Raw genomic sequence first — 14,904 nt, forward strand, 5'->3', positions numbered from 1 at the left:
CATTCCATGGAAAACAAAAGTGTCAGAGTCACTGAAGCAGAATGCCCTCCTCCTGAAAATGGAGTGATTTACATTTAGCATCTGTTTTGGGCTGAGAGTGGGAATTGGCTTTGTAATTTCTTCTGTCATGCCACTGTCAGAAAATTAAGCTGTTTACGCTAGACTATAGAAGGTTAATGGCTGTTCTGGCAAAGGTCAAGTGGTCATTTTAAAAGGAGCCTGTGCTGAATAATCGAAAATGGCAGGATAAGACATAAAATCTTAACTGACTGCTCATCCTACCCTTTTTTATCATGTCATATAGAAACCTGTGTTTGCTTTGATCAGGAGAGCTTGGAAAACCTGCATTAATGTGAATTGCTATTGCATAAAACCACCATAAAGATACTAACTCCTTTTATGAGCTTCATGGCTGTAGGAAAGTTCTTAGAAGGACCTGAATTTAATATGCAGGGCTTTCATAGTTCATGGTAAACACTGCTCTGGCTTTCCTCGTGTGGGAGGCTGGTGACAAGCAGTGATGGTCAGGTGTTTGAGATCCCCTTCCAGATATACCAAAGGTGTTAGAGCTGCTGGATGGTTCCAGCCCTCATCTTGTGTCTGCCAAGAGGTCCGTCACTGATTAAAGGAAGAGTGATGCAGTCCTTTGGAGCAGCTAGTACTCTGTGCAATAAAATACAGGCCAAGTTCATCCTTGATATAAGCTATCTGAAATCTCTTTGAACCTATGGAGTTGTGTCCCAGCTGCCAGATGGGCATCTGGTGTGAGATCTTTTCTCCAGGGTTGCACAGCACTGAGCCTGTCCTTTACTTAATTCCTGGTGTTAAATTAAGGCCCTGGAGTTTCTGATGCTTGACTTTTTGTTGCAGCCATATGGACATCTGTACAGGCACAGAAATAATAAAATGTGGTTTCTTTGTATTTAACTGCCATTTCATTGGAACTTTATCACTTTCATTTCCAGACGCTACTATAAAGAAACCGATGGTCTGAAACTTGATGTTGGAGCATATATGAAGGCATTAGAGGTATTTTATAGCTTGCATTATGCTTACTCGCTCTGTGCACCTTGTTAAAAGAGTAACTGGTATAAATATGGGTCATCTTCTCTAATTACTCACCTTGGTGGAGGAAGTTTCCACAGATTGAAACTCATTTGCTGCATTCTAGAGATGGGTGGATTCATTTGTTTTCTGTCTTTGTTCTTGTTTTGTAATTTTATTTAAAATGTGAACCTTTACCATTGTGGTACCTTTATTGGAAGTGAGGCCCTTGGAAGAAGTCAGAAGAGAAAAAGGTGGAATGCTATCTGTAAGATACCAAAGGAACAACGAAGGCCTGTTTGTTTTGTGTATCGTTGTTAACACAGCCCTTGCCCTTAACAGTTTACAGCATAAGGCCCTTATTCTGTAAGACACTGAAGTGCAGTCCTGTTTTTAAGCTTGATTAGCTCCATGCAGAACTGGAACCCAATAGACAAGCCAACCTAAGGGTGAGAGAAGGAGAGAATCCTTATTCTCTCTTTTATATGCTCGCAGAGATAAAAAAATAAATGCAGAGTGAATACAGAGAATAAAGTAGAGCAGTGTACAAACATGGAAGACAGTGGATGTGATGTACACTTCACAGAATCACAGAATACATCTGGTTGGAAGAGACCTCAAAAATTATCCAATCCAATTCTTGAACCAGCACTGAGGGGTCAACACTAAACTGTGTCCCTGAGTGCTAGGTCCACAAGCTGCTTAAACATACTGAGTTTTTTTTGTTCTTCCCTTTGCAGTGCATTCATTTATATCCATGTGAGTTTTGTGAATTTCCAACACACTACTGATACTTGGTTTCAGGAGAATAAGAACTTCTCAGCTCAGACTGGTCACTTGGCCCACTAAAAGTATGCTGAATGGTTGAAGAAATCCTCTACATCTTTCAAGACCTTCCAGTACTTCTGATCATTTCATGTAGAGGATATTTGCTATTTTGAGATGCTCTTACAAAAATGAGCAATACTGGAACTGAGTCTGAAAAGTGCTCTCATGATGGAGAATGTAAAAGGTTTGCAACTTGAGATGTTTCAGGAAGACTTTCTTTCCTGCCAGAGAACATTTAACACTTCTGTTATCCATCCAAATTTTCCAATATTCTCCTTCACCTGCTAATCCATTATGGTACTTAAGGGCAAAAGTCAATATTCACATACTTTTTATACAGTTGACTAGAGCTGTGGAGTTGAAGAAATCCTTCTCTGATCATCAGTTCTTGTGTATCTGTCTCTTCTTTTTTCCCAGTATGCTTGTGATGTTCAAGCTGAGGTAGTGGGAAAACCAGCAAAAAAGTTTTTTGAGTCAGCCTTAGCAGATATGGGAGTTCTACCACATCAGGTAAGATTTCTGATGCTGTGACCACTGGCTCTACCATGTAGTTTTACTCCCTGATGCATTTTCTTCTGATTTCTTGTCTTTAATGGAAAGTTACAAAAGAGTATGAAGGCAATGGGGCCAAGGGGCCCTGGTAAACTTTGGTGGAATTTAGAAATACTTTTTTCCAAACCCAGTATATTATACATGTGCAGGATCTTCTATAAATTACTCAAACAAAAAGCAAACAAACAAAAAACCCAAACAAGCAAACAAAAATAGAAAAAGAAAAAAAAAGTTGAACACACAGAGGAAAGAAAGCTGTAATGTTTGTCCATTCTATCAAATTATGTGAGATAAACAAAAGAAGACTGAGAGCCAAGAGAGTAAATGCTATCTGTTGAATTTCTTCTGCCCTCTTGATACTTCCTACCCCCCTCAAAGACATGACACTATTTTCTTTGCTTTTTTGAGGGTTCTTTTTGACTGCCTGCCATTTACCTTTTCATTTGCTGGGTATCTCCTTGCAGTATATTTATGCCCTCCATACCTCAATCCAATTTAGTTTTCCATCCCTCCTTTTTCTCTACTGTGGTTTCTTCTGCTTGTGTTGTGCTTTCTTACATTCTCCCTGAAACATGTTGTTGAAAAGAACATGCCCTTCTGATGTGAAATTCCTTTCTTTGGAGGCTAGAGAGAACAGTACAAAAGAATAAAAGTTAGATTTCCCAAGGAATCATGGAAGATACTGTACCTCACAAGATGCGAGGTGCCCCAGTACTTTGCAATCTGCTTGCTGACTGAAGGCTGCAGCATAGTGAAATTGCAGCCAAAATGTTATTTATTTCCTCTGGTGCCACACTGACTGGTTGGGGGGGCGTGGGTTTGTTTGTTTTGTGGGTGGTGGTTTGTTTTGGGGTGGTTTTTTGTTTGGTGTTTTTTTTTCTTTGAGTGAAAGGGAAAGGCAGAATTAGGGATAGTTGCTGATTTACAGTATATCAGAGGCCGGAAGGGACCTCAAGAGATCATTGAGTCCAACCCCCCTGCCAAAGCAGGATCACTTAGAGTAGTCTGCACAGGAATGCATCCAGGTGGGTTTTAAAAGTCTCCAGAGAAGGAGACTCCACAACCCCCCTGGGCAGCCTCTTCCAGTGCTCCATCACCCTCACTGTAAAGAAGTTTCTCCTCATTTGAGGTGAAATCTTCAAGTTTGAACCCATTGTTCCTTGTCTTATCACTGTGAACCACTAAAAAGAGCCTGGCCCCCTCCACTTGACACCCACCCCTCAGATATTTATACATATTTATGAGATCCCCTCTCAGTCTTCTGTTCTCAAGATTACATAGCCCCAGGGCTCTCAGTCTCTCTTCATAGGGGAGATGCTCAAGTCCCCTAATCATCCTCATGGCTCTCCATTGGATTCTCTCCAGCAGTTCTCTGTCTCTCTTGAACTGGAGAGCCCAAAACTGGATGCAGTATTCCAGGTGTGGTCTCACCAGGGAAGAGTAGAGAAGTAGAAGAACTTCCCTACACCTGCTGGACACACCTTTCTTGATGCATCCCAGGATCCCATTGGCTCTCTTGGCCACAAGAGCACATTGTTGTTCCATGGAAAACTTGCTGTCCACCAGCACTCCAAGGTCTTTCTCTGTGGAGCTGCTTTCCAGCAGGGCAGTCCCTAACCTGTACTGGTACCTGTTGTTATTTCTCCCCACATGCTGGATCTTGCACTTGTCCTTATTACACTTCATGAGGTTTGCCTGCACCCAGCTCTGCAGCCTGTCCAGGTCACGTTGGATGGCTGCACAGCCTGACAGGTGTCAGTCAACCCCCCAGTTTTGTATCATCAGCAAACTTGCTGAGGGTGCACTCAATGCTCTCATCCAGGTCATTGATGAAGATATTGAACAAAACTGGACCCAGTACTGATCCCCGGGGAACACCACTTGCCACAGGCCTCCAAGCTGACTCTGTACCACTGATGACCCTCTGAACTCTGTTGTAGAGCCAGTTTGCAATCCACCTCACTGACCAGCCATCTATGCCACATCTCCTGAGCTTTTCTATGAGGATGTTGTGGGAGACAGTATCAAAAGCTTTACTGAAGTCAAGATACATGACATCCACTGCTCTTCCCTCATCTACCCATTTGGTCATAACTTCATAGAAGGCTATCAGATTAGTTAGACAGGATCTCCCCTTCGTAAATCCATGTTGGCTGCTCCTGATAACCTTCTTGTCTTCCATGTGGTTAGAGATAACCTTCAGGATGAACTGGTCCATCATCTTTCCAGGGATGAAGGTGAGGCTGACTGGTCTGTAGTTGCCTGGGTCTTCCTTCTTGCCTTTTTTGAAGACTGGAGTGACATTTGCTTTCTTCCAGTTGCCAGGCACCTCTCCTGTTCTCCATGACTTTTCAAAGATGATGGAGAGAGGTTCAGCAACAGTATCAGCCAACTCTCTCAGCACTTGTGGATGCATCCCACTGGGATCCATGGATTTGTGTGTCTTAAGATCTCTAACCCTGTCCTGACTGACCAGCAGAATGTCCACATCTCTCCAGTTCTTCTCCCTTGCTTCTAGAGACTGAGGTTCCTGAGGGCTGGTCTTAGGCCCTGTTCATTTAGGTGAACAGGAAGCACTGACTGACCGTAAAACTCTCTGGTGTCCAGAAACACTGACTCTGTGATGCTTCTTGCTTACTCAGTGCATTCTATTTTTTCCTTCTCTCTCGCTGTCCCCAGCTTTTCTTTACTGATTTGTTGTTATGTCACACAGGACATAAGGATGAGTATGAGATGACTCAGAGGCAGTAGTGAATTACAACGTAATAATTCCATCAGGGGATTTAGGTGACATTATAAACAACAGGAGTGAAGTTTGGGTGGCTTGTACATCCCTATAGCCTGGAGATGAAATTACGGCCCTGTAATTCAGTATGTGCTTGGGTTTTACTTTATTATAGAGTAGGGAGATGGAAAAGACCTAGAAGGCCATCTAATCCATCTCCTTCTCCCATGCAGGAGTGTTCCTTGCTCCACATTTATTAATGTTTTGTTCAAGTAGTTTTTAGTGAGCCAAAGAACTGGGCTTCTGTAAGCAGCCTTGGAACATCATTCACAGCTGAGTAGGTCTACCGAGCAAGCAGGTTTCTTGGATTCATCAGGATGCTTCCCTTCTAAGTGTGTCCCCCTATTTCTAGTTTTAGTCCAGGTAACAACCAAATAACTTCTTGCCTTCCTAGAGGTTTTCTGCCTCTGGTTACCTCCAGATTTGCTATCATCACGGTAGTTATCTCTTGTTAAAACTGTGTATTTCCCTTGCGATTTGGTCCCTCTGCACCCTAATGCACTGCAGTGCTCTTTCCTGTACTCCCTTCAGTTTGTTGCTATCTTCCCAGTAACATGATAACTCAGGCTGGACATAATATCACAGAAACAGCCACGGCAGTTACTCAATCCATTCATCCAGCCAACAACCCCCAAAATCCATTTGAGACACAGAGTAGCATTTGAAGAAAAACCTAGCTGGAAGAAAGAACAAAGGAAAAAAAAACAAATCCACAGAGCTCAGCCTTTGGAGACTGTGTAAATCAGATGCATGAAGCTTTGTGTTTCCTTTCTGCTTATATCAGAAACCATGGATGTGCAGGACTAGGAGGGGAGAGGGGGTTGCAGGGACGGTTTACTTGTGACCCTGCATAGTGGAGAACGGGTCATACTGGAGAGAGACTTCTCATAAGGGTGCTAGCAACAGGTCTAGGGGGAATGGTTTTAAGCTGAGGGAGAGTTGGTTTAGACAAGGACTCTGTAAAGGTTGCCCCAAGAGGTTGTGGATGCCCCCTCCCTGGAGGCCAGATTGGATGAGGCCTTGGACAACCAAGTCTAGTTGAGAGGTGTCCTTGCCCATGGCAGGGGGATTGGAGTAGATCTCTGAGGTGCCTTTTCAACCTAGGCCATTCTGTGATTCTGTGATTGCTTCTGTGTGATTCTCTGAGGTCCTGTGTGGAGTGGCTGGGGAAGCTGGGGGTGTTTAGTCTGGAGAAAAGGAAGCTCAGGAGAGCCCTTGTTTTCTATAATTCCCCCAAGAGTAGGTTGATGTAAGGGGGGTGTCAATCTCTTCTTCTAATAAGCAAGAGATAGGAAAAGAAGAGATGGCCTCATTGCACCAGGGGATGTTTAGGTTGGATATTAGAAGAAAATTCTTCACTGAGAGGGTTCTCAAACACTGGAACAGGCTGCTCAGGGAGGTGGTTGTATCCCCATCCCTGGAGGTGTTTAAAAGATGCTGAGGTGTGATGCTGAGGGATGTGGTTTAGCACCAGCTGTGGTGGAGTTAGGTAATGGTTGGACTTGATCTGAAAGGTCTTCTCCAACCAAAATGATAATTCTATGATTCTATAGTGGTATTGCTTCCCCTTTTCCATAGGCAAGACGGTGCTGTTGTCCTCAGATGCTGTTTTGCCCAGCTTGCAGTATGCTGGGACCACGATAGCTCATGGCACTGAGGGAGGGGATCATTACAGGGATGTGACAGTTCACCAGAACTCCTGTCTCAGGAACCTTGTCCCAGGAAACAAGTATGATTTAATGCATCACCAGGCTGGCAAAAATAGAGCGATCCTTGATGAGTGGTTCCCATTGACTTCAAGAGGATTTGGTCTGTGTACACAACAGCAGTAACAGTCCCCAGGAGAACTTAGATATTTATTCTCTGCTGTTTGCCCTGGTACCACTAGTGACTAGCTTGATATTTTGCCAGATTTTTTTTTCCCATATAGTTCCTGGTGTTAAATGGTATCAGTTTGTTGTAGTAGTATGTCTAGTCTAAAGGTGGAACTTTTGCTTTCAGAGAGCTTGAAGGTGAAGGGAGTATGTATCTGATCAAGGAGACACCACTGCGTAATGGTTGGGACTTGATGATCTTAAAGGTATTTTCCAACCTCAATGATTCTACGACTCTGTGCTAGAACCAGTCACTCCATGTTTCCATCTATGGAGAAAACAATCCATGCTGCTGGAATTAAAGTGTGGATCGTGATGCACATGTGTAGAAGGAACAAATTACTGCAGAATAAACTACCTTAATTCTGACATATTTTCCTAACTTCCCGCTGCTTGACCTTGCAACTTTAATGTTCTTTTGAGCAGGATTTGTAGGTTTTTAGTCCTTCATACATAATAATGATGATAACTCAGCAAGTGCAGTTCAATGAGTCCTTAGTCACGCACTGTATGACGTTGTGATCCGTCTCCCGAGTGAGCTCTGCTTCTCTGCGTTTCCAATGACATGATGAGGACTGGTTTTAATTGCCTTCACTTTTATAAAATGTTGGCCAATAATTTATTCTATCTGTGGAGTGAATTTAATCCATACCACCATTAAACCATTTTAGAAGAGCTGTGTTTTCTTTCACCTGACTTCTAATGAAAAATAGCATTTTAATAAAGCTGTCTCACCACAGCAACGCCAGGCAGTGGTGAACCTTAAATTTCTCAAGCTGCTTTAATCAATAAAGTTATCACCAGTCATTTCCCTTGATAACTGCTTCTTACTGAGACCCTGACTTTGCCTTCTGCTGCTGAGATGTTTTCAGCCTGTACTTAGAACAGGAGGAACTCCCTGAAGTCCAATTTTCATTTTAACCTTTCCTCAATGGCCTAGAAATAACAGATTGCTGGTATTACTGTAATAGATTGGAAATTTAAACCTCTTAGAGGTAACCAGACCTATCTTATGATTCAGTAATATGACAAAGAATAACACATCTTAAAGGTTACTGAAATGTCTAATTTGTATGTTTTAAGGCAGCTGTAACAGTGGGTGATTTTTACAGCTTTACAATAAAGCCTAAATAATGTTAAGGTTTCAGTAGTTTTATATAATCATAAAAAGTTCTCTCTGCAGCAAATTGTCCTGATTTAATGAGACTTATGGCAGGTCATACTGGAGTGCATAAACTACTGGTAGTTAACCAATTCCCAGTTCTGCCACCTGCAAGGCTCAGGTGGAAGTTAGTGGTGCGTGAGAGCAGAGGGAGGTCACCCCAGGGTGGCACAGGGGCCCTGCCATTGTACCAGCATCCCCTCCCTGCTTGCTGGTGACAATGAAGGAAGATTCTTTATCTCCAAAGTAGAGAGTGAAGTGGCCAAGTGAAGTTTTGAGTCCTGCTGAAAGGTTATTGAAACCTAGCTGGCCCTGCAGCCCTGGAGGTTTAATGTATTTCTTTCTTTCACCTGACTTCTTGTGCAGCTTCCCCCATGTCAGGGGCCATATGTGATTCCCTTTGCATACTTAATGTTTGCACAGCAAGTAGTTCCAAAGTAGAAACATAATTAACAGTAATACAAGCTATGAAGCCTAGGAGATTACCAGTTGGGACAGTAACAGTAGGGAGAAAAGTAAATGCATTGGATTTCTTGTGTGAAGGGGTTTAATCCGTTAATCAAGATGTGTGTAAGATTTATTTCTTTGGGTCTATGGCACACTGAGCTTGATTAATGTTTTTAAGCCTATAGCAAAAATCTGTTTAGGCATAAATATGTTTGACTCTAGAAGCATTCACTGGGTTAAATATTCTTTTGAGGTTAGCACATTGCCTTCTGTGCATCTCTCTATTTGCATCCTCCATAGATTTCAGACTCCAAGGTACCATACCTGAGCTTGTCCTGGTGAATGCTTGATTGCAACATGAGCATAGCTGGGTAATACAGAGCATTTTTATCTTTCTACCTCATTTATTTTCTTGCTGTGTCATTCTTTTTCTGATCAGCCATTTTCCTGTGCATTTAGTGAATATTAAAATTCTTTTTGCAGACTAAAAGTATGTAATGCTCCCACTCAACCACCCTAACAACATCTCTGAAGGCTTATTAGTGTTGGCTGCTACTTCTTCCCCACCTCCATTCAGTTCTGGGTCTGTGGCCATTAAGATTACTGACCCTCTTGGTGATCTCTGTGCCACATACAGTTGTCCAGTGGGGATGTTGTGCCTTCCTACCCCCAAATTCTTAGAGGTCATGTTCACCTCCATTATCACTACCAGTCTGGATTGAGTTTGATGAGGACTCTTCAAGAGCGGTTGCTTCACACATGTGCTTTATTTACTGTGTGTGTACAGCCACACATCCCATCTCTCACTGACTATATGGCTTGGGAAAATATAAATTACACTCATCTTAATTCTTTGATGATCTGTCTTAAAATGAGAGAGGCTGTCTCACTGCATTTTTGCCTTCCTTTTCAGTAAATTTGTAGCCAATCTAAAAAATGGTAACTTCCACAGATTAATTGAGTGGGTTATTGGTGTGATCCCTGTGTAAAATGCAAACATGAACGAGGATCTTTTAATTCTTGCTTTCAGTGGCTATGTGACCTTTCAGTTTTATATCTTTCTCTCTCTTCTTACCATATTGCAGTCAGAGGGGAAGTTAAACCCAGGTTTGACAGGTAGAATTTTTTTTATTTCCCTTGACAGTGCACCTTTTGACCTCTATCTTCTTGCCAATGATTTTTTAAATCCTAAATGATTTGGGAATAATTGCTCCTCCTTCAGTGATTATTGCCCTTCACCGATAGTAAATCTGTGAAATCCCCAGGGGCTGGAGTACATTTTTGTATGCGTATGCCACAAGCTGGCCTGGACAAGCATCGCTGCTCAACTGCAGCTGCACTTCCAGAGTTGCCAGGCATCTTGCAGGAAAACTTGCCTGGATGGGGTAAAATTCAGCCTTGGCAAGCAACTGAGTGCTTAGTGCCCTGGTCTGCCCTTCACCCTTCTCAGAGGAAATTAAGTTTTAGGGGTTTGAGAACTCAGGAGTGAAGTTGTCTTTACTTCAGAAATCTCATCCTGAATGTCTGGGTTCAAACTGAGCAAGGGCATAGAAGTGGCAGAGAGCAGTTCTGTTTCTTGTGGGACTGTTCCATGTCCCCCTCAGAGAGGTGTTGGAAGGAATTTTATAAACTGTTAAAGCCAGTGATTAAGAATGGTTAAATATCTCAGAGTGGCCTGGTTAGAAATTGATAATGGTGGTTGGCTGGCAGTGATGCATTCTTTGCAGCTCATCATGTAACAGTGGGGTTAATTTGTTTTCCTCTTCTGTGTATACATGCTCTATTTACTAATTACTTAAAATTAACCCACCATTTTCTCTCCACTTAATGCTGGATTGCTTGTTTGGAGCTGTGGTGAGGAGAGGTGAACAGGGGAAGGCATCTTATGAGGATCTGTTCCATGAGCGTTTCCATGAGCAGACTGGATAAGGAAATGGTCCAGTAATGAAAGGATGGAAAACCCTGAACTCTCTTTCATCTGGTGGCTTTGAAGCAATTTGTGAGCAGAAGGTTGGAAAAAGGAGAGCTACCTGACCCAAAGCCCACGGCTGCTTCTTCCCTATAGGCATGTCTTCCCCAGCTCTTCCCCATTTGTCACAAGTCCTTATGTCTCTATACGCCTTAAAGGAGCTAGCAGATTCCAACCCCAGTGGTGACTCATCTAAGCAGAATGAAGCAAGGGTGGCCATGTATTTCAAAATAAACTACTTCACTGTGGTACCAGACAAATGAGCCTTGACTTGAGAGAGCATCCTGTTGCATCCCATCACCTGGGGGATGATGGTCATCATGAACTGTATTAGAAAACAACATGGAAGATAAGACTGGGCTGGTAACTGCAGAATCTTGCATGCTGCACCTCAGGCATTAGTTGAAAGAGGATTACTCAGGAGAGTGATTGTCCCCTTGTACTCAGCACTGGTGAGGCTGCACCTTGAATACTGGGTGCAGCTTTGAGCCCCTCACAACACGAAGGACACTGAGGTGCTGAAATGTGTCCTGAGAAGGTGAAGGGTCTAGAGCACAAGTCTTATGAGGAGCTGCTGAAGGAATGGGTTGTTTAGCCTGGAAAAAATGAGTCTGAAGGGAGCTCTCTACAGCTCCCTGAAGAGCAGATTGTAGTGAGATGGGAATTGGTCTATTTTCCCAGGGGGAAATGGCCTCAAGTTGCACCAGGACTAGACATCAGGAAAAATTTCTTCCTGAAAGGCTTTTCAAATCCTGAAACAGGCTACCTAGGGGAGTGGTGGAGTCACTGTCTTTGGAGGGATTTAGAAGCCATGTAGATGTGGTGCTGAGGGACGTGGTTTAGTGGTGACTTGACAGTGTTGGGTTAAGAGTTGGATTTCAACATAAACGATTATTTGATCCTCTGATTTAGTTTTTCTCAGCTGAAGCTGTTCCAGATGCACACGTTCATAGCTCAGTTTGATTCAGGAATGCTCTCAGAAAATCTTCTGTTCAGCTGTGGCTTTAGCATCTGTATGAAAGGACTCAGCATTCCTGGAGATTGCTGCTTCTGGAGAAGTCAATCCCTGCTTCTGCTGTGTGTGCCTCATTCCCATGACCTCTCTGTTCAGGGCCTATTTATCAGTTCTTCACAGACAGGAAAATGCTTATTCTTTTGACTGGGCTTTAGAATACCAATTTTAAGGAGACGTTAAAAAAGTTAAGCTTAATTTAAGCTGCTTGGAGCATAGCAGAAATAAAACTACAGAAAACTCAACATCTTGTTTGTGCCAAATGCCTTTGATTGCTGTGATTGGTTACAAATTGTGCAGGTATGTGCTGCACTAGTACAGTGCTTGAGGAGCTGTAGGTAGGATGACTTCTAATTAATACAATGACAATACTATCTTGTTTAATTTGTCTGATGGCAGTATTAACCATCAAATCCAGCTGTTTGTTATGTCAAGGAGTGTGAGATATGGCAGATATAAAACTCACCTGAGGATGTTTTTTCTGTATTTCATTGCTTTGACAGGCCATCATGATTGGAGATGATATTGTGAATGATGTTGGAGGTGCCCAGCAGTGCGGTATGAGAGCTCTGCAAGTGCGGACAGGGAAGTACAGGTCAGTACACACCTCACACTGTACTCTGTGGAAAGCATGGAAATCATGGGGTGATCATAGAAAGAGGACAATTAACAGTAGGTCACTTTTTTTGTATTTGCCTTTTTTCCAAACAACACTGTGCTCTGCTTTCCTTACAACACATTAATTTCTGTAAGAAAAGAAGTTATGATTTGGAGCCTGGCACATGTTCAAAACAAATGCACAAGACCAGAGTTTTTCCATGCCTCTTCCAGATCTTTTCATGATAGTGACACAAGTTTGATGTCGATCTACACTTGTATTTGTTGTCTGAACACTCACCTGCTTGTGCACCTGTTAGGCTTGGCTGCATGATCATACAATGGCTTAGTTTGGAAGGATTCTTAGAGATCATCTACTCCAGCCTCCCTGCCATGGGCAGAGGTGCCTCTCAATTAGACTTGGTAGCTCAAGGCCTCATCCATCCTGGCCTTGAACAACTCTGAGGAGGGGGATCTTCACAACCCTGGACAACCTATTTCAGTCTCTCACCACCACTGAAGAACTTCTTCCTGTGATCCAGTCTAAACCTACTCTTTCTCAGCTTAAAACCATACCCTTTTGTCCTATTGCTAGATACCCTTATGAAAAGTCCTTCTCTAGCCTTCTGGTAGGTTCCTTTCAGGTATCGTAATGATGAATGTTTCTGTTTGCAAAACACAATTGGGGAAAGCACTGTGTGTGTGAAAGTGGCAGGAAGGGGAAAACATGTTGTCTTTGATCTTGTAAAAAATATTTTGTGTTAGATTACTGCTCTATTTTTTTCAGCACAGAGCACGGAGCTAGTGTCTTTCTTGGGTTTTGCTTATCTGGGTTTTGCTGCTGCGTGAAAGCGTTGTACATTTGATAAAAGACATATCTGAAACTTTTATCAGGGTCAAGATTGTAAAATTAGGCTGTCGACTCAGTGATCTCTGGGGGTCATATCTCACAGCTTTCTGAAGGACTCCATATGTCTGCTATTTCCTCCAGACATGTACTTAGCACTGAGATGTCTAAAATGAGAGAGCTGTTTCTCCAGTTCTCAGCTTACCAGAGCGGAGGCTTCTGCAGACTCACTCATCTTTTTTAAATGGTCCCTGAAGCCCTTCTCCATGCAGTTGTCTCCATGACCCTCTGCATTCAATGACCCAAGAGCTACCACCCTGCAGTTGCACACAGGAGACCTGAGTACAGTTGTAAACAGGGCATGGGCCAGGATTGCCTGGTGGTTGATAGTACAAAACTGGGAGGAGCAACTGACACCCCATCAGGCTGTGCTGCCATTCAGAGACCTGGACAGGCTGGAGAGTTGGACGGAAAGGAACCTTATAAAGTTCAACAAGGACAAATGTAGGGTCCTGTACCTAGGGTGGAATAACCCCGTGCACTAGTACAGGTTAGAAGTTGACCTGCTGGAAAGCATCTCTGCCCTGAAGGACTTGGATGTCTCAGTGGACAGCAAGTTCACCATGACCCAACAATGTGCTCTTGTGGCTAGGAAGAGGTGCATTAGAACAGTGCAGCAAGCAGTTGAGGGAGGTTGTCCTGGCCCTCTACTTTGCCCTAGTGAGGCCACGTCTGGGTTATTGTGTCCAGCTCTGGGCTCTCCAGTTCAAGGGAGACAGAGAAATACTGGAAAGAGTCCAGTGAAGGCTACAAAGGTGCTGAAGGGACTGGAGCATCTCTGTTGAGGAGAAAAGGTTGAGAGACTTGGGGCTGGTTAGCCTGGAGAAGAGCAGCCTGAGAGGGGATCTTCTCAGTGCTTGGCAAGAGCTAAAAGGCAAGTGTCAAGAGGATGGGGCCAGTCCTTTTGCAGTGGTGACCGGCAACATGACAAGGGGCACAAACTGGAACCCAGAAGGTTCCATCTGAACATGAGGAAAAGCCTCTCTACTTGGAGGGTGCCAGAGCCCTGTAGCAGGCTGCCCAGAGAGGTTGTGGAGTCTCCTCCTCTGAAGAGATTCCAGACCTGCACAGACATTGTGATCCAAGGCAACCTGCTCTGAGTGACCCTGCTTAAGCAGAGGGTTGGACTGAGTGATCTTCAGATCCCTTCCAACCCCCACCTTATGTAATTCTGTGACAATGAAGCCATCACCTGATGCTCAGGCCAGGTTAGGTTTGAAGTAATCTCAAGGTGAATTTTCAAATGCAGTGCAGACATTGGCCCCTGCATTTAACATTTGGATTCCATAATACTCAAAATCTCTTAATCGTAATCATGCCTCTTTGTAGTAAGTATGGTTCAGCAGCACCTTCACAGAATTTATATTTTTAGTGTTTTTCTTGATTTTCAAATTCTGAGGCTGTGCAAGAAGGGTGCTCTTTTTGGGAGGGATGCAGCAAGTGAGGATGGTGCCTGCCATAGCCTATCTGAATACTTATTTTGTTAGTTTTCATGTCATTTTGTTTCTCAATTTTCCTTTTAGTGTATGTAAGGTGATAAAATAATGCCCAGTGCTTTAGGTCTAATGGAACAGTAAGTGATGATTGTATTGTATTGTATTTTGTGTATTTTTGTGCATTCTTGCATCTTTAAGGTAGTACATCTCAAAATCAGTTAGCTGTCTGAATAGAGCTAAAAAAATACTAAAAATGTGTAATTTGTGCAATTGCTCAGAGCCTCATCCACA

At 43.1% G+C, this 14,904-nt stretch overlaps 1 protein-coding gene across 1 annotated transcript in view; it reads left to right on the forward strand.

The window, feature by feature from the left end:
- Positions 1 to 14,904, forward strand: part of LHPP (phospholysine phosphohistidine inorganic pyrophosphate phosphatase) — a 95,606-nt gene that overhangs the window by 16,687 nt on the left and 64,015 nt on the right. The window contains exons 4-6 of the mRNA XM_054382450.1: positions 966 to 1,029; positions 2,290 to 2,382; positions 12,177 to 12,268. Of these exons, the coding sequence (XP_054238425.1) occupies positions 966 to 1,029; positions 2,290 to 2,382; positions 12,177 to 12,268 (249 nt within the window). The remainder of the gene's footprint in view (positions 1 to 965; positions 1,030 to 2,289; positions 2,383 to 12,176; positions 12,269 to 14,904) is intronic.

The sequence above is a fragment of the Indicator indicator genome, chromosome 7, assembly GCF_027791375.1.
Source record: "Indicator indicator isolate 239-I01 chromosome 7, UM_Iind_1.1, whole genome shotgun sequence".
Lineage (NCBI taxonomy): Eukaryota > Metazoa > Chordata > Aves > Piciformes > Indicatoridae > Indicator > Indicator indicator.